The 20,738-nt window shown below is 39.2% G+C and overlaps 1 protein-coding gene across 1 annotated transcript; it reads left to right on the top strand.

Moving 5' to 3' along the window:
* Nucleotides 1-1,644: 1,644 nt before the first annotated feature.
* On the top strand, nt 1,645-13,983 carry LOC110890427 (protein NO VEIN). The gene is made up of 11 exons (XM_022138034.2): nt 1,645-2,052; nt 3,923-4,251; nt 4,362-4,821; nt 4,950-5,063; nt 5,188-5,353; nt 6,269-7,728; nt 7,831-10,242; nt 10,676-10,788; nt 10,855-11,203; nt 11,717-12,292; nt 12,894-13,983. The coding sequence occupies exons 1-11, from the start codon at nt 1,792-1,794 to the stop codon at nt 13,842-13,844; spliced, it is 7,191 nt and encodes a 2,396-aa protein (XP_021993726.1). The 5' UTR covers nt 1,645-1,791; the 3' UTR covers nt 13,845-13,983.
* The last annotated feature ends 6,755 nt before the right edge of the window (nt 13,984-20,738 follow it).

The raw sequence follows: 20,738 nt of genomic DNA, 5'->3' as shown, positions 1-20,738 counted from the left end.
TCTACAATACCAAAAAATGCATCCTTATAACCGTGCTTATGACCCGACAACCCGTATGCATTCCAAGAAACTAATCCTAGCCCACCACCCAATCGTCCAATTCCTCGTCCATTTTTCATACACTCTTCTATGCCCCATGAAGCGAGTTATGCATCGCTTCTTGGGAATCGTGTATTTACTAACTTCCCACACTCCGATGATTCGATACCTACCCCGTTTACACAATCGCCCATCAACCTTTCACCAACCTACATCGACCTTTCACAAAACGAAACCGTTCCCAAAACTCAACCACCCAATGATGGTCCTTCCGCATCGAAACCCATCAAAAAGAGAAGTCATAAGAAAAAAACCGAGGAGGATAAAGTAGTTGAAACCGCCAAACGAAAACAACAAAAATGGGTCTATGCTGAAGAAGTTGCATTGGCGAGGGCTTGGTGTGAACAATCTCAACATTCAACTTTAGGTATTCTTAACCTTTGTTTATATTAATGGAATGGTTATTTTTTATATAACTTTGTAATATATTAATATTTTTTTTATTAAAATAGGAAATTCGCAACATCGAACCGCCCTGTGGGAATCGGTTAGTAGACTATTCCATGAAGAAATGGGTAGGGGGACTTATCGTGAAAACGATAGCTTATCCTCAAAGTGGAGGGAGATAAGCACCCAACTTACAAAATTTAGTGGTTTTTTAAATAAAGCAAAGCAAAAACCCTAAAAGTGGTGAAACCGAAGCCGGCGTTTTGACAAATGCAGTAAATGCATTCAAATAAAATATGAACACCGACTTCCGTTTCATGCATTGTTGGAAGATTCGTAAATTCCATCCAAAGTGGGCGACTATCCCCACTGGTAGCGAAACTAACTCGTCTAGTAAAAGGTCAAGGGCCTCGTCTGAAGCCCAATCTGATGCACGAGATCAAGAGTTTGAGGACCTTTTGGATGATTCGCCAACCCCAAACCGGCCTGAGCATGGAAGAAACGCCTCAAGAAGGCGTGCTAAAAAACAAACGGCATCGCCTTCAGCTGGGAGTTCTGGCTCGCGTAGAGGAATATACAACGACCAGTGACATTTCATGCAAGTTGGATACATTCAACGTATTCCAACAACAAAGGGCCGAAATACGAAGGAGCAAAGAAGCTAGAGATGCCGCTAGAGATGCCCTGAAACAAAGACGGGACAATTTGAAAATTCTATCCCAGCCGATTGATCACCTACAGGGTGACGAGTTAGAAATAGTCTTGGCGTTGAGAGAAGAGATAAAAACAAATATAAAAGTTAGGATTTTTTTTTTAATTTTCTTTATTTAAAAATATTAAAAAAATTAAATTTGTGTTTTAAATCATATTGGGTTTGCCCAGCGGGTCAGCCCACAAGCCCACCAAACCCACGCCCCAAACCCCCGCCCCGGTCATACCGTGTTCAATATGGGTTTACCCATGTCTGCCACCCCATTCCACGTGTCAACCAATGCATAACCCAAGCCTCAAGCCCCAACTCAAGCCCCACCATATTCTATGGTCTTAGAGAAGTGTTACTGAGGGGATGAAGTTCTCCATACCCACCAGCCTAAATAGCAGGATCTTTCGTCAACTAAAAAGTATTATTAATATCCACGTGGCATCATCTCATTACTTCCGTACAAAAGTCTCGGAAACTATATCAATTTCAAATACTTTTCCACTAGAAGACCAAGAGACGACCTTTTACTTATATGAATCAGAATTGTGACTTCAAAGTTCAAAAACAACGAAACGATTGTGGTTTTCAGGCGAACGGAGAAAATGTACGGACATAACCGGCGGCAACAGCGCGGCGGAAGCAGTCGGAATGCGGATACTCCGGCGAACTTGAAGAAAATTGCGACGATCGAGCATGCGGCAGTGAAAGCTCACTCCGATCTTCTGGCTGCCGGAGAAAGTGTATCTGCGTGGAGAGTGTCGGAATCGGCGTTGGTGACGCTGAACGCGGTTTCGTTTGAGTCGATGGGGTTTCATATGCAGAATGTCCCCTCACTTAATCGTCTCATGCTCACTGAAGCAAAGGTAAAGTAAAGTTTATCATGATTCATCAATTTTTTTTTTTCCCTTTTTTTGAGAATAAAGGTTTTTATATTTGCAACTTGACAATATGTGGTTTATGTTAAAGTTATTTTAAGTTTAGTGTAATGGTTAGACATGTGTAGTGGTTACACCCCATCTTTGGTTTGGGCGTTTTACGCCATGTGGCAGCCCAGTGTGGTATTTGGGGCGTTTTCTAAAATGGGTGCAATGGGATGTAGGCATTGTGGGGCAATATATTTGTAATAAAATTAAATAAAAAAAACATTAAAAAGTCTGACTGGTTTTACAAAAAGGAAGATGAAGGTGATTGGACAGAAGAAATGTGGAAAATAAAACGCCTAAACCAAATTTTGCCAAAAAAAGGCCCCGGGGGCCGATGTCGGGCGTGGTTGGGCATTATAGGGCAAAAAAAGCCCCCTTTTTTTACCACTACGCATGGTCTTATAACTAATGTTTTTAGAACCAGACCGGACAACGAACCAAAAGTGGTTCACTGGTATGAGTGGATTTAAGACCCGGGTAATAATATAAAACTTAGACCACTCGTAGTGGGGGGCATTTTGGCGTTTTTCCCGAAAACACCCCACAGCCGTTCAACAACCGCCCCCTGGGTGTTTTTCACAAAAAAAAAAAAAAATGCAAGGGGCGTTTTTTTTTTCCACGCCGAAGTTCTAATTCTTTGGCCAATGACCGTGCATCCTTTTTGTTTGGCCGGTATCAATTTTTGATGGTTTTTTTTATTTAAATTCTATAAATGTTTTCCGAATCGGACAGATAGCAAACCAACAGTCTTATTGGTTCAGTGGTCAGACTCGATTTAAAAATCGAATGACATCAAAAGTAATAAAAAACTTAAAACTATGTACATGCCTCTCCTCTATCCAAGAGGTGGAGGGTTTAAATCCAGCATGATGCATGTATAGATGGTTAATAAAAGTAGTTTAGGATTACGAGCTGTTATAAAAAAATACATTTAATGCAAAACAAAATATGAACATACTTTAGTTTTTTTGTGTGAATTTGCAATTTTAGTAAGTTATGAATAGTTAAATAAATTAGTATAGAATCTCGAGTACTAAATTAATATAAAAAAACACTAAAAAATTTGGAATCCGGTTCATGTGGTTCACAGGCTTGTAACTGGCCGGTTCAAATAGGGAACAGTTAAAGGGGATAAACCTGACTGGTTCCATGCCCGGTTACTGGTCTGATCGGTTTTAATGACACTGGTTGCTACTTATACATGGTTATATACTAGGTTATAACACGTGTACTACACGGGCCAGACCCATTAATTTACATAAGTAAAATGCGTATACATAAAAGAAATACAAAAAAGTTACATATTACATAAAGTAGTGACAAAGTAGAATTACAATTACAAATACACATACGTACTGGACCGGTTCTGAGAATTCAGGTGCCCTGTTTGATCTCGAAAAAATGTGTCTCAATTGTCGCCCAAAGAAACATCGGCTATTGTTTAATTATTATTATTTTTTAAATCAAATGGTTATTGTACTAACTAAACCTAATGAGCTAACTTCTAAAACTTAAAAATTGTTTTGTAAATGGGCTTATCAATAACTTGGTCTTTGTATGGGCATACCATTAGAAAAATTATAACATATATACGTATCGGAATTTTTTTAAATGTGCCCTGGCCGGTGGTCCTGCCCGCCCACCCCCAGGGCCGCCCATGCATACGTATCTAAAAATCATAAATTATATTTGATCTCCTAGTAGTGTTCTGAGTTGGTTAAATAATAATAATCACTTTATCAATCAATCATACCTGTTTTTATAAATTATATGATTTTGTTATAATGATCAACTGACTTTGACCTTGTAGGTCAACTCTTTCATACATTGTTTTGTTGGAGTTCAAAAGATCACTTCATTACATGACTTGGAGATGGCAATATGTGAAAGTGAAGGAGTTAAGAGCTTTGAAGAGCTTAAACTGGGACCTATTTTGAAGCATCCACTAGTTGTGCACTATTTTTCTGTTGGGCCTGACGTCACAGAAGTCTGCAAAATTACAACTGAACAGATTGTCGCTTACCTCAGCAAACTCCCTCGCAAAAAAGGGAAGACCACGGTTGATGAATTATTGGATTCTATAGCAAAGAAAAGGAAAATAAGCCGAGAAAATTTATGCGTACGAATTCAAAGTCTGGGGTACGTGTTTCATATTATGCTAGATATGTTCATACTGACCATAGGCTATCTTAAAATATATGTGCATTCGGAGCTACGCGTTTACTGCTTTTTCCTGCTTATGTTTACAGTATGCACATTGGATATATCATACGTGGAAGGCGATCTGAAGGCACGATTCTAAAGAAGTGTAGTGACGGTTTAGATGTAAAGTCGATTCTTGATGACAACGAGGATGATGATGATGGAAATGCTGCAAAAGATGATGATGAAATTGATAAAAGTAGAGATGTACAGGATTCTAATCTTTTTTCATCTCAAAATGTTTCATCTGACCCTTCAGCAGCTGCACAAACGCAAGGATGCAGTGATTGTGTTTCTTCACTTGAAGAGAACCAAGGGTCTAAAATTGAATTTTGCACAAAATATGCAACTCATACGACACCCAAATTAAGGACGATTGGGATGCCAGAGTTTCAAAGTGTGGATGTGGAAACAGGATATATAGATGATAATGCAATTGATCGGCATACATGGAGTTTCATTAAGACATGGAAAGCCTCATGTGAAAAAGAAGATACTGTAGTTGAGGTATGTCGAAGCTAAACATGTATGCAAATGTGAAAGTTCATCAATTTTAGCTTATATTGTCTAATCATTTGCATATGTTATTGTATGTTCCACCATTATCGTCTTCCAACTTGTATCTTTTCTTGTAGGTATTTGGCAAGATGCTTGAATTTTATAATCCTCAAAAGAAGCGAAAGAGGAAAAGTAAAGATATAAATGCAAAGATGAGTTCATATCCACATGTCGGATTGCTAAATGTTGCAGTAAGTAAATTATGGTCATTGTCATACAATATTTGACGTCTCATCAATTTTTAGTTAAGTTTTTACAGTATAAGCACTGCCTTTTGCATTTTGTGAATTCAAGTGTCTCTTTTTTTTGTTACAGATTGCATCAATAAGGTTTGGTTTGTGGGACCGCATGAGTTCTACTTCTCAAGCGAAAAATAAAGAGGTAGCAGTAAATACATGTGCTGCTGATGCTAACACAGAAGTCGAGCCACTTGAAAAAAACGCTTCAGTTGCCAATGAGCATGTTTTGGAGGGTAGTGTTGGTACTTAACATGCTTTTTGTGCTATTTATTTCTCAATATTGTTATTCGTTATTAGTTTTATCTCTCTATTTTTCTTTTTTCTGTTTCAAAATCGGTGTTTGGATTTAAGTTTAAACTGCTTTTAATCAGTTTTCAGTCTTTGGTACAAGTGATTAGGATTATGAGGTTTTTTTTATAGGTTTTGCTAACAATATTTCTATAGAGTTCTTTAAGTTAAAATATATATAAAATTTGTATGTTTAATCATAAACAGTCAATCACCATGAACATCTCAAAGCGGTTACAAAAAATCAGTTACTAACCATAGCCCTGAGGGAGTTAGTTAGCATTTTCTTTTTATTTCTTAGGCTACTCGGTATGGTTGATGGAGGATGGGCCTCCACGTCAGCGCCACATAGGATGGGTGTGAGGATGGGGCAACGGGGATGAAACTAAGGAATTGGGGGATGTGCCTAAAATATACTACGTATATATATATGAGTTGTATGTATATGTGTGTGTGAGAAGGAGGTGGTGTTTTGTCTTGTAGCCAGCGTCTCCAACGTCGAGAGGGAGACGATTAGGACGCCGCCGGGGCGGGGGGGGGGATGGTGTTTGGGTCGGCGACGGGCCTCGACGAGCCCAGGCCGAGCCCCACACCGTGAAGCCTTAGGGTAAGATATTGATGTAAGCAAACTGATTAATAAGAGAAATGTAAAATTACCAAACTAGCCCTCACTGTAAGCACTTGATTATCTGACTATTGAAGTCAGAGTTGTTACCTTTTGAGAATCATGTGTCAATATTTTCTTAAGTTACTGGAAAGAATCATACGGTCCGTTTTTACTTTTCAGAATATGTTATAATTATTAATATTAATATTATTATTGTTATATTAATTCTTTAGATTATTCTTTTGTTTTGTTCACTTCACAGGAATTGCTCTTGAAGACGTTCTGAAATACGTCAAGGCATATTTTATGTCTCCTGACTATGTTCCTGACAATGTAACTTCTTCCCCAAGAAACCAAATGATCTTTTTAAGGGAGATCTGCAAGCTGGAGTGTGCTCTAAATCGATATCTTTCTGTTAACAACTTTGAAACCCTCGGTTTTGGAGATATTTTCACGCTCTTAGGAGACCACCTTTCTCTACTACCTACCTCATGGCAAAAGTGCTTCATAGTTTCTGAAAAACGCGAGAAACCTTCGGTTAAAGTTTGCATGAGTCAACATTACCTTCTTGAATTATTATCACAAGCCGCTAATACCTTACAGGAAAATGAAACCTTAAGCAAGTCAATGGTGTCCGAGTTGTTAAGAATGCAATTTCCTTCTGCCGGTCTTACATTACTAGAAGATGATTTTACAGCCGATCATTTGACTACTCGCATTGAGAGTGGCGATAATGTAAACTCGGCTATCGTTCTATTTTCTTCGACTTTAACTGATTTTCGGGCAGAAAAGGATGTTTCGGATACTCATGTTTGCACAAATGATGCGGTTGAATTGTTACTTCGGGCTCCAATGTTGGTAGATTTGAACTCATGGTCAAGTTGGGACTATAAATTTGCACCTTCGTTAGGTCCTCTTGTAGGGTGGTTATTAAGTTACGTAACCACCAAGGAGTTACTTTGTGTAGTAACAAAAGACGGAAAAGCTCTACGGATCGATCATTTAGCTACCGTTGATTCGTTTCTAGATGCGTTTCTTCACGGGTCTTCTTTCGAAACAGCTTTAAACCTCGTTTCTTTGGTTTCTTTATATGGCGGCGAACGAAATGTACCCTTATCTCTTCTAAAATGTCATGCAAAAAATGGTTTTGAAATCATGTTCAAGAATTCGTCAACCATCGCTTCACGATTTGTTCTTGATTGTCTTAGATATATACCCAAAGAGTTCAGGCGTTTTGCAGGAGAAGTGTTAGTATCTGCGCTTCGTTCGATTACTAAAGATGCTCATACAGTGATTCTGAGTGAATGCAAAGGTAAAAAGGATCATATGATGATTCGTGAACTCGGATTATCACTAGGCATAGTGGAATGGTTTGATGATCGTTGTTCAGTTTTGTCTGAACCCAGCGAGTCAGTTGAAAATAAAAGACCATTTTCCGAAAGTGAAGTCACTCGGTCTCTTGAACTCAATCAACTCAGTGTGATGACTCATAGAGTGCATAATTTTGATGACGGTTGCATTCCGCCAATTTTAGACTCCGATAGAGAGAAAAATGCTGCCGAAATTATCGAGTCGATTAGAGTTCAAGAATTCGGTTTGGACCCTAATATTTCAAGCGCAGAAAATAGCGTTTTAGAGAAGCAACATGCTCGTTTAGGAAGAGCACTTTTCTGTCTTTCGCAAGAGTTATATTCGCAAGACTCGCATTTTCTTCTCGAGCTTGTAAGTCCTATTTTTGTTCTTTAATATGATCCTCTTATTATTTTATTATTATTTATTTATTTATTTTGCAATAATGACATTTTTTGTGTTGTTATAATGTAGGTTCAGAATGCTGATGATAATGCGTATCCGACAAACGTGGAGCCCACTCTGACATTCATTCTTCAGGAGAAAAGTATTGTTGTATTGAATAACGAACACGGTTTTTCTGCTGACAACATTAAAGCGATTTGTGATGTCGGAAATTCTACCAAGAAAGCATCTAGTGCTGGGTACATTGGCAAGAAGGGCATTGGATTCAAATCGGTATTTCGGGTTACAGATGCTCCAGAAATTCATTCTAATGGATTTCACATCAAGTTTGACTTAACTCAGGGTCAAATCGGGTTTGTGTTGCCGACAACTGTGCCTCCTTGTGACATCAATTTCTTCACAAACCTCGTCGCATCAAATACCACTGATCAAATGAATACGCACAGTTACAATACATGCCTTGTGCTTCCCTTGAAGTCATTGTCAAAGTCAAAGTCAAAGCCAACAGAAACATCCACCGTAGACGATATCACCTCTATGTTTTCAGATCTTCATCCATCTTTACTACTTTTTCTTCATCGTCTTCGGTGTATCAAATTCAGAAATATGCTTACAGATTCATTCATTATCATGAGGAAAGAAATAATTGGAAACGGTTTAACCAGTGTTTCAATCGGGAATGAAACGTTGACTTGGTTTGTTGAGTCCCGGAAGTTGCAGGGTAATGGTATTCGAAAAGATGTTAACTTTACTGAAATTTCAATCGCTTTCGCTCTTGACGTTTTGGAAAACGGTAGTTACATTCCAAAGTTAGATCAACAATATGTTTTCGCGTTTCTTCCTCTTAGAACATACGGTTTAAAGTTTATAATCCAAGGTGATTTTATTCTTCCTTCTTCAAGAGAAGAAGTTGACGGTGATAGTCCATGGAACCAATGGTTGTTATCCGAGTTTCCAAATGTGTTCGTTAGCGCCGAAATGTCATTCTGTAGCCTTCCTGGTTTTAACAAATGTATCGGAAAGGCTGTTTCGGTCTTTTTGAGCTATGTTCCTCTTGTAGGCGAAGTGCATGGGTTTTTCGCTCAACTTCCGAGAATGATCATATCGAAGCTATGCGCGTCTAATTGTTTGCTTCTAGAAGGTGAAACTGACAAGTGGGTCCCACCGTGTAGGGTTTTAAGAAACTGGAATGAGCAGGCGAAAACTCTTTTGCCTGATAGCTTGATTCACAAGCATCTTGGTCTCGGGTACTTGCATAAGGATATCGTTTTATGCGATACACTCGCACGGGCTTTAGGTATCAAGAACTACGGGCCGAAAGTTTTGGTTGATGTTATATCTTGTTTATGCCGTACAAAAGAAGGTTTAACATCAATGGGACTTAACTGGCTATCGTCTTCGCTTAACGAGTTATATCTAATGTCCCTTCAGAATCCTGTTGATTTTAAAGTTGGCTCTGATGTTATGAATACTTTGACAAAAACACCCTTCATTCCTCTTCTAGACGATAGTTACGGTTCAGTCAACGAGGGCATGATTTGGATGAATGTTGACGGTTCATGGAACAACCTAGAAGCTTCTACAAGATTGTTTGCCAATCTTCGAATCGTTAACCCTGCACTTTTTAATGGTTCAATTAGCGAAAACTTAACTCAAATGCTTTCTAGAGTTGGCGTTCAACGGTTATCTGCACATCAAGTGGTAAAAGCACACATCTTGCCAGCTATTTGCGACAAAAACAATACTGTCAGCAAAGATCTCATGACGGAGTATTTATCGTTTATAATGGACCACCTACAATCTGCTTGCTCAGATTGTTTTACAGAAAGGGAGCACATAATCGCAGAGGTTTACCGTAAAGCTTTTATCTTGACAAATCACGGCTTTGTTATACCTTCCGAGTTTTCAATCCATCTCAGTAATGATTTCGGAAATCGTATTGATATCAATAGGTTGATCAGTGGCATTGATGTAAAATGGTACGAGGTTGATAAAACTTACTTGAAGTATAGTTCTATTCGTAACTGGCGGAAGTTTTTGAATGAAATTGGAGTCACTGACTTTGTGCAAACCGTTCGCGTTGAGAAAACGGTTCCTGCGTCATCTCAGTTTTTTCTCACAAACATGATGTGGGAGAAAGTGATTATTCCACCTGGATCAAGCGTTAGTGATTGGGAGTCTCAAGAGTTAGTTGATTTGTTAGCGAAAGTATCATTAAGCGGTGATCGTGAAAAATGCAAGTATTTGTTGGAGGTTATTGATGAAATATGGGATGATTGTTATAGTGATAAAGTTGAAGCTTTTTGCAATGTAGATGGAGAAGTTAAGTCTTTTAAGTCTTCACTAGTAACTGCTCTCAATGATGTTAAGTGGGTGGTTGCTAGCATGGAAGAAGGGCTTTTTTGTCCAAAAGATTTGTTTCAAAATTGTGAGGCGGTGGGGTTGATTTTTGGTGATAATGCTCCTTATGCGGTTCCACAGGTCAATTTGTGTATCTCTCTTCACTTCTAAAACCTTTATATGCCGGGTTTACGACTTTCGTTCAAAGGTTTGTTTTTCCGCATTTGCATCCGACTTGTTAACTCTATCAATTTTTCTCTGTTTAGTAGGGGTATTTCTGTCTTTTTGGTTAACTTAAAGAGCATTCAGTCCTTTTACGTAAAGTGAAAAAGACCGAATTGCCCTTTAAGTTAACAAAAAAGACAGAAATACCCCTACTTAACGTAGAAAAATTGATGGAGTTAACGAGCCGGATGAAAATGGCAAGTTTTCAAGCCTTTTGGATCTAAGTGCGGGAAAACAAACCTTTGGTAGAAAGTCATAAAACTGGCCAAACCTAAAAGACGAAAATGATATTTTACTCTTTTTAAAACTTTAATATTATCAACTTTGGGCTTTTATGTATATGCAACAGATTCGAAGTGTGAAATTGGTGACTAGCATAGGTTTCAAGAGTACTGTTACCCTTCACGATGCATTATCTATTCTTGATATCTGGAAAAGCTCTGCTACATCTTTCAAAGCTAGGTATTTGTTTATTGAGCTTCTGTATTTTCTATATCAATTTGGGTAACGGGTCAAACCAAAATGCAGCATATCGCAGATGTCGAGATTCTACATGTTCATATGGAAAGAATTGGTTTCTTCAGATCAGAAAAGCATGAACTTATGCAGTGGTTCGTTTATATTTGTTCCTTCATCTTCAGTTTCCTCGAGTGAAGTTGTATCTGGTGTACTTTTATCTCCACATGAAGTCTACTGGCATGATAATATGATCACTACAGAATGTGAACAGCGAAAAATGTTAAGCAGTTTGTATCCAAGTTTTCGTGATTTTTTCGTTAATGAATGTGGAGTAACGGAAAACCCACCACTTCTAGATTACCTTTCGTTTTTACGCCATTTATCAACTGTAAATACTCCACTGGAGGCTGCCAAAAAGGTAATATTTACTCATGTTATTGTTTGACATAGAGGTCGAAAATGGGAAGGTTGGGTAATTGGTCAAAATGGGTCCGGTGGGGTTGAGTTGACCTAAATTCCTCATGTCCAATTTTTTTTTTGAAATTTTATGAAGGGATGGTCCCTTTGGTTTACCAACATTTTGGATTTGGTCTCTAGCTTTCCAAAGTACACGGATGGTCCCTATGGTTTTCACTTTGTGACGCATTTAGTCTCCAGTCAACAAATCTATAGGTTTTAGCATGTCCAAGTTAAGGACTAAACGTGTTACAAAGTGCAAACCTCATGGACTATCCATGTACTTGGGAAAAAGCCAAGGACTAAAAGTGCTAATCACAGGGACCATCTGTGTACTTTTGGAAAGCTAGGGATCAAATTTTAAGTTTTGGTAAACTACTGGGACCATCCGTGTACTTTACGAAGCATTTTGATAAATATTATTACCAAAGTTTTCACATTGGCATTTTCTCAACTTCAAATATGATTTTGACAGGTTTTTGATGTTTTTGTAAAGTGGAGTGATGGACTCAAATCTGGGGTTATGAGTTTCGAGGATATTGAAACGTTGAAAAGAAATCTTGAAGAAAAGGAAAATAGGGTTCTTCCGACCGCACAAGATAAATGGGTTTCGTTACAATCATCATTCGGGCTCGTTTATTGGTGTGATGATGAAAAGCTTGCTGATGAATTTGAGGGGTTGAATAATATTAATTTTTTCTGTTTATGTGAACTTACCGACGAAGAAAAAACGATACTTGAAGTGAACATCTCTTTTCTTATGAAAAATCTTGGAATTCCCGCTCTTTCAGAGGTTGTTACACGTAAAGCAATATGCTACGGGTCAGTAGACAATAGCTACGAAACTTCATTGGTGAACTGGGTTCTTCCATACGCTCAACGCTACATTTCTTATAAGCATCGTGAAAGATATCTTCAACTCAAGCTGTCTGGATTTGAAAAAGTGAATCAGCTGAAGATTGTTGTTGTTGAAGTATTGTATTATCAGAATGTTATAAAACGGTCAAATTTGGTGTCGAAGAAGAGACACGATAGTATTTGCCTTCTTCAGGTATCGTACCTTTTTACATATGAATGTCAATTGTTGACCACTCGTAGTTAGGGGTGCAAACGAACTGAACATTCAGTGAACGGTTTGTGAACCGTTCGGCGGGAAGTTCGTTTGTGCTTGTTTTATAATAAATGAACGAACACGGACAAGAAATTCCGTTTGTTTAGTTAAATGAATGAACATGAACTGAGGCCGCGTTCGTTCGTTTATGTTCGTGAACGTTCAGCAACATGTTCGTTTACGTTCGTTTGTGTTAGATAATTCATCAGTGTTTTTCATTTATATTTTATTAAAATACTTCAAAATCCCGACAAATAAAATATTTAATAAGTATCAGTGTATTATATATTCTGTTCATGAACGCTTGCTTGTGTTCGTTATCTAAAATTAACAAACGAACATAACACGTTCATTTCCTTAACGATCGAACATGAACAAAAAAATCTCGTTCAGTAAGTGTTCATGAACTGGTCTTGAACACATATATTTCTTTAACAAACAAACACGAACAAGATCTTGTGCGCGTTCGTTCGGTTCGTTTGCAGTCCTACTCGTAGTGTAATAGTTAAGAACTAAACTGTTTTCGTAATAATACTTGCAGGATGAGATCTTGTACGCAACACCCGACTCAGATTCTCACTCGATATTCATGGAGCTTTCTCGTCTTTTAATGGACGATGATCTTGAACTTCATTTGGCAAATTTTCTTCATATGATTACAACTATGACGGAAGCAGGTTCCACAGAGGAACAAATAGAAACATTCATATTGAATAGCCAAAAGGTGCCAAAACTATCGGGTGAAGAACCCATATGGTCAATTCAATCTATGGGAGTCACGTCTTTGGATACGGTGCCATCAGCTACGACACATGTCACTAAAAGAATCGTTAACCGCGGTTCAACATCTCAAAGTAACAGAAACTGGCCACCGGCCAGCTGGCAAACGGCTCCTAAATTCATTTCCGGAAGTGTGAGTGATGTAAAGATGCAAGATGTCGTTACGATAACTGATCTAATCGTACCAACTACTGATGAGGTAGAAATTCTAGAAGCTCCTACAAGTTTGAACCATGAGGGTCAAAGTGGATTGGTTGACCAAGATGGTTCGTCAGGTTTTAGCCAGAAGGACCAGCTGTCGCATGGCTCGATCGATGCGGGACAAGCGTTCCTTACAGGGAGACGTGGTGAGGAACTGGCGTTTAACTACTATAAAAACAAGGGGATCAAAGTTGTGAAATGGGTTAATGAAGGTAGTGAAACCGGGCTACCGTATGATATTGAAGTTTGTGACAATGAAAACCGGAAGGAATACATTGAAGTCAAAACAACTGATTCTGAAACAAAGGATTGGTTTGAGATATCAGTTAGAGAGTGGCAGTTTGCAGTTAAGAAAGGTGAATCTTATAGCATAGCACGTGTTGTTTTGTTGGGTGATAAAAGCGCTCAAGTCACTGTGTTTAAGAATCCGGCTAGGCTTTGTCAGCGCGGTCAACTAAAACTGGCTGTTTTGATGTCAGAGAAGCAGAAGGATGAGTTTGTTCTGTGTTGATATTTGTATTTGCTCTATGTTCTTGCATATTTTGTGTATCTAATGTGTTATATATCTATGATGCAGGATTTGTTTGAAACAATTTCTATGGCATGGTCTTTTGCTGACTTTTTTTAGTTATGTTTAGAATTTCTGCCAATGATTTTCTGTTTATATTAGTTGATTTTCTATTTGTTATATGGTAAAAAACCTAACATGTTTCTAAATTACATGCATTCTAGACAAGTTTAGACACTATTAAATTAGCTCAAGTAATGTTTTTGAGTATTTTTACAAGTTTAGAGACTTTCTTATTTCAAAATCAGGTCCAGAGATTTTCTCATGCAAAATAAAACGGATGTTTTATGTAGTATTAAATCTTAAGGGTAAAATGTATGTACAACACAACACGATAATCATCTAACCTGTTTAATAAACATGTGTTTGGCTTGACTTGTTTAATTAAACAAGACGACAAGCCAACATGTTTAATTAAACATGTCGAGTCGTTAACTCGTTTAACACATTTTACAACCATTCCTACCTAATAACACCTTTACAACTTCATTCATACCAGCCAACCAATCATCCAGTTTGACACATTTGGATAATAAGTTACCCGTGTTCGGTTTACATTATTTTAAGCTTATGTTGTAAATGCTGATTCATGCTGGTGTCAGCAGCTGTAACAGGCTAAAAACGCCACTTCGATTTCTTTTACAGCCGTGTATGTAACATTTTTATCAAACTCGTGTAATATACAAGTTTCTAAACTAGCTGATACACACCCCTAGATTAAAATGTTAAAAACACGCAGTCGCGGTCGAGGCAGAGGCAGAGGGAATTCAAACAGAGGTGCACGGTCCTCTTCTTCTCAGCCGCCCAATTACTATTCTCCTAATAACTGGGCCAATAACCCTTGGGCGGCCCAATGGCTTAGCTCTCACTTCCCTATGCCTTTTATGCAAGCCCAGCCACCATGCCCCTACCCGTCTGGCCCACGACTCAACTCCAACTCGGGTGCAGGTATTCTTGGACCACGTCCTTAACTAGCTTACACTGCTGGCACGACCCCCACGGACATTGCTCAAGCTCTATACACTCTCTCACTGAATCAACCGAACAACTCGTTCATGGACACAGGCGCAACCGGTCGCATGGGTAATGAGAATGGTACGTCTTCCCCGTCTATTTTTAATTCTTGCACTAATCAAAATATTATCTTCGGAAATGGCATGACAATACCGGTACTCAGAACAAGCAAACTTAACCCTACCACCTCCTTTCCCACCTTTCAAGCTAAACAATTATCTTTATGCACCAAACCTTATTAAAAACTTAATTTCTGTCCGCCGCCTCACAACCGACAATCTTATTTTCATAGAATTTGACCCTTTCGGTTTTGTTATGAAGGACCTCAAGACAGGGTCACCTATCCTACGATGTAATAGCACGGGCGACCTATGCCCGCTTAGCTCTCCCATTTTCAGCAATGTCAAATCTCATTCCAATTTTGCAGCTATTTCTCAGGATCCGTGGCATCAACACCTTGGACACCCAGGAAATAATTTACTTTAGTCTTTGAAATCTACTTCTTGTATTGATTTTAATAAACTTAATAAAACTTCTTGTCAACCTTGTGTGTTTGGAAAAAGTGTTAAATTACCTTTTCGTGATTCTGTTAATTCCACTTTATTACCTTTTGACATTATCCACAGTGACCTATGGACATCACCGATCCTTAGCACTGGTGGTCACAAATACTACATTTTGTTTCTAGATGACAACACTGGCTTTCTACGGACTTTCCCACTTAGCAATAAATCTCAAACCTATTCTTCTTTCCTCACCTTTTACAATCACATTCACACTCAATTTGAACAAAACATCAAACAATTTCAATGTGATAACGGACGTGAGTATGCAAACAAACAATTTCAAAATTTTTGCAAACAACATGACATGATGTTTTGTTTCTCTTGCCCATACACCTCTTCTCAGAATGGGAAGGCGGAGCGGAAAATACATACAATTAATAATATGATTCGCACGCTTCTCTCCCAAGCCTCCTTACCTACCAACTTTTGGCATCACGCGCTTGAAGTTGCTACCTACCTTCTTAACATTCTACCCAACAAAAACCGCCAATTTCTCTCCCCAACCTCCCTTCTCTACAATTGCAATCCCGAATACAATCACTTGCGCGTCTTCGGGTGTCTATGCTACCCCCTTCTACCAAGCACCACCATTCACAAATTAGCCAATCGCTCCAAACCTTGTGTTTTCCTTGGTTACCCACCAAACCATCATGGGTAGAAGTGTCTAGACCTTATTACTCACACAATCTATGTTTCTCGACATGTTCACTTCGAAGAATCCATTTTCCTTTATAGAATCTGTCTACCCACCTCACCTACCTCATATGATTTTCTTCACACCCCCTACATCCTCTTTATTGGAACCATATCAGCCACCCACACCCTCCTCTTCCCCTCCTAATCCACCCATGCCTCATACTACAAACAGTCCCACCCACACATCTTCACTTTCGGCCCAATCCACACACCCGACCCAACACTCACCTTCCGCCCCCCTCTACGCCCCCCCCCCCCTTTCTCAATTGGCCCAAAAACATAATCCAACCCACCTTAAAACAACCCTCACGACCCATCCTCTCCGCTTCCAACCTCCTACCCAATATCGCATCCCACTCACCCAACCCAAAGCCCTCCCATTCTTACCTACTCCAGACGACCAAAACACCCGGCCCAACCTAGTGTGCCAAACCCACCCGACACCTCCCCTCCATCCACTAACCCTCCTCCACCACAACCGGTCCCTCCACCATCACGTTCTATGAGAACGCGTTCCATGGACGATATTTCCAAACCTCGCTAACTATTTGACCTTCACACTTCTACCACCCCATACCCAAGACCCCTCAAACTGCTTTGTCCACATCGGAATGGTACAGTGCCATGAATGATGAGTTTAGTGCTTTAATTAAGAACAAGACATGGGAACTTGTCCCGAGAACATCAGACTTGAATTTCATCAGGTGTATGTGGCTCTTCAAGCACAAGTTCAAATCTAACGGCAGTTTGGAACGGTATAAGGCCCGTCTCATCTGTGATGGTCGCAAACAACAAGTGGGCATTGACTGTGGTGAAACATTTAGCCCGGTGGTTAAACCAACCACCATCCGTACTGTCTTATTCATGGCTCTCTCAGTCCTGGTCCAACATTTCGTCACCACCTCCTTCGGCTCTTCCAACAAGTACTAGTGCACTCGTCAGCCGGGGAGGATTTAGAGGTGGCTTTCGAGGAGGATCACGAGGAGGCTATCGAGGTGGCCATCGAGGTGGCTCCCATGGTAATTATGGAGATCGAACTTCTACAACGACGACATAACCAGGACAAGTTGAATGTTTCTACTGTCATGAACTAGGGCATATCAAATACAATTGCAAGAAACTTTTGGCCCGTCAATCCAAAGGATCTGCTCACCTTACCGCTACATTTGATGATATCAACACTGTCCTAGCAGAAGAAAGTTCTCATCCTACTGTTACTCCAGTTGCTACTTTTGCTGAGTCAGGTAAATTTGCTAAGACTCTTGTATCTACTACACCAAAATGGGTTATTGATTCTGGAGCATCCAAACACATGACTGGTGATCCTCAGCTCCTTTCTAATTTTCAAAAACATGCACCATCACCTTATGTGACTATTGCTGATGGGTCAACTCCAAAAGTGCTTGGTTCTGGTAGTGCAAGCATTACTCCGTCAATCCATTTATCCTCCGTTTTGACCCTTCCCAATTTTCTGTTTAATTTACTATCTATTAGTAAAACTACTCGTAGTTTGAATTGTAGTGCCTTATTTCTTCCCGATTCTTGTGTTTTTCAGGATCTGTCAACGAAGAGGATTATGGGTAAAGGACGGGAATCTGATGGCCTATATATACTCGAAACTCAGACACCTTACTCTTTAGCCTTCTCAAATTCGTCACCGTTTGAAGCACATTGTCGATTAGGTCATCCATCCCTCTAAAGTCTCAAGAAGTTGTGTCCTGAATTTTCTCATTTGTCATCTTTGCAGTGTGAGTCATGTCAGCTTGCTAAACACCAACGTGTTTACCTAAGTCCTAGAGTCAATAAGAGGGCTACGTCCCCGTTTGAGTTGGTTCATTCTGATGTTTGGGGTCCGTGTCCTGTTCCGTCTAAACTTGGTTTTAAGTACTTTGTTACGTTTGTTGATGACTATTCCCGTGTAACTTGGCTTTATTTTATGAAAAATCGTTCTGAAGTGTTTTCTCATTTTTGCTCCTTAAATGCTGAAGTAAAAACACATTTTAATGTCTCTATTCGAACCTTGAGAAGTGACAATGCAAAAGAATATTTTTCAGAATCCTTTCGATCTTACTGTTTGCAAAATGGCATAGTTCACGAGTCATCAAGTATCCATACCCCAGCCCAAAATGGAGTTGCTGAACGTAAGAACAAGCATCTTCTTGAAGTAGCAAGAGCACTTTTGTTTCAAATGAAAGTTCCAAAACCATTTGGGCTGATGCGGTATCCATAACTTGTTTTCTTATTAATCGGATGCCATCAATTGTTCTAAATGGAGATATCCCATTTTTGGTTTTGTGTCCTGAAAAACCTTTATATCCAATTCCCCCTAAAATATTTGAAAGTACCTGTTTCGTTCATGATACACATTCTCATCCTACCAAGTTAGATCCAAAATCGGTTAAATGTGTATTTGTTGGCTATTGTCGTGTCCAAAAGGGTTATCGATGTTTTTCCCCTACTCTTCAGTGATACTTTGTCTCTCGAGATGTCACATTCCATGAAGATATTCCTTTCTTCCCTGTATCAGATCCTCATCCATTAAGGAAAGATGATGAGTTCCTCATCTATCCTCATTCTATAACCCCATAGATAAAACCACCCACTACTTCCGATTCACCAGCACCTGAGCAAGCCTCTACATCTGAACAACCTATTGCCTCTCAGGAACCTCGAGTTGATCCTCAACAACCTCCCGTACCCGATAGACCTCCTGTTATTCAAGTATATCAACGACGACATCGCTTAGATCCGGTTCCTGAATCGTCCAATTCGACGACAGATTCATCCATTGAATCTCTTGATGATAACCTTCCCATTGCTATCCGAAAAGGTAAGCGTACGTGTACCTATGCTATTGCTTCCTTTGTTTCATATGACAAGTTATCTACAGCTTCTCGTTCATTTGTTGCTACTGTCGATTCTATTTCTATTCCTAAGACAGTAGGTGAAGCTTTGGCCCACTCTGGATGGCGTAATGCTATAGTTGAGGAAATGAAAGCTCTTGAGCAGAATAATACATGGACTCTAGTAAATTTACCTGCCAACAATAAGGCAATTGGGTGCAAATGGGTATTCACGATTAAGGTTAATCCAGATGGCTCTCTTGCTCGTTTAAAAGCTCGTCTAGTTGCAAAAGGTTATGCTCAAACTTATGTAATGGCTTATTCAGAGACATTTTCTCCTGTTGCCAAGTTAGCATCGGTTCGTATATTTATATCGTTGGCTGCCACGTATAACTAGGGTTTGTATCAACTTGATATAAAAAATGCAATTTTGCATGGAGATTTGAAAAAAGAAGTTTATATTGAGCAACCACCCAGGTTTGTTGCTCAGGGGAGTCGGATAAGGTATGCAAGTTAAAGAAATCTATGTATGGTCTTAAGCAATCCCCTCGTGCCTAGTTTGGGAAGTTCAGTACTGTGGTTACTAAATTCGGTTTAAAAAGAATCTCGTATGATCATTCGGTGTTCTTCACTTCGTCAAAATTGGGATGCATTCTTCTCGTTGTGTATGTGGACGATATTGTAATTACCGAAAGTGATGAAGTCGGCATTCAGAAATTAAAAGGTTTTCTTGGAACTCGTTTTCAAACTAAATATTTAGGAAGATTAAAGTATTTTCCGGGAATTGAAGTATCTTGGTGTAGAAAAGGGATTTGTTTAAATCAACGGAAATACTGTTTGGATGTTCTAAAAGATTCTGGAATGATTGAAGCTAAGAATTGTGATGCACCGATGATACCGAACATGAAATTAAAAGCAGATGATGGGGACCTTCTTGAAGATCCAGAAAAATATAGAAGAATAATCGGTAAGTTAAACTATCTGACCATTACTAGGCCGGATATTGCTTTTCCAAGCAGTGTGGTTAGTTAGTTTATGTCATCCCCTAGAACTGCACATTGGGAAGCTGTTTGTCACATCCTCAAGTACCTAAAAGGTGCTCCAGGTCGAGGTATCTTGTATCAGAATCATGGTCATCATATAGTAGACGGCTTTACAAATGCTGATTATAATGGGGACCCGACAAACAGACGTTCTACTACCGGGTGTGTTTTTGTTGGATGCAATCTGTGTCATGGAAAAGCAAGAAGCAAAATGTGGTATCCCGTTCAAGTGTAGAATCAGAGTATAGGGCCATGGCACAAACCACATGTGAGCTAGTTTAGATTCGAAACCTTCTTAACGAGATTGGGTTTAGGCAAACAAAACCCATGAATTTATGGTGTGATAACACAACAACTATTCATATTGCAAATAACCCCGTGTTTCACGAAAGAACCAAACATATAGAGGTGGATTGTCACTTCACCTGGGAAAAACTTGAAGATGAAACGGTTACAACGCCTCATGTTAGAACTGGAGATCAATTAGCAGATGTGTTCACCAAAGCCTTGCCTGGAAACAAAATTTACTCTATTTGTAACAAGCTGGGCATGGTCAACATATATGCTCTAGCTTGAGGGGGAGTGTTAAATAAAATAGATAAAATATCCACTTGCTAGCCAATTATTTGTTTCAGTAGATAATGTTTCTAGAATAATTATTCTCCAACTTGCCTA

The sequence above is a fragment of the Helianthus annuus genome, chromosome 11 (genome assembly GCF_002127325.2).
Source record: "Helianthus annuus cultivar XRQ/B chromosome 11, HanXRQr2.0-SUNRISE, whole genome shotgun sequence".
In the NCBI taxonomy this organism is placed as follows: domain Eukaryota; kingdom Viridiplantae; phylum Streptophyta; class Magnoliopsida; order Asterales; family Asteraceae; genus Helianthus; species Helianthus annuus.
This window is presented reverse-complemented; position numbering and strand designations above follow the sequence as displayed.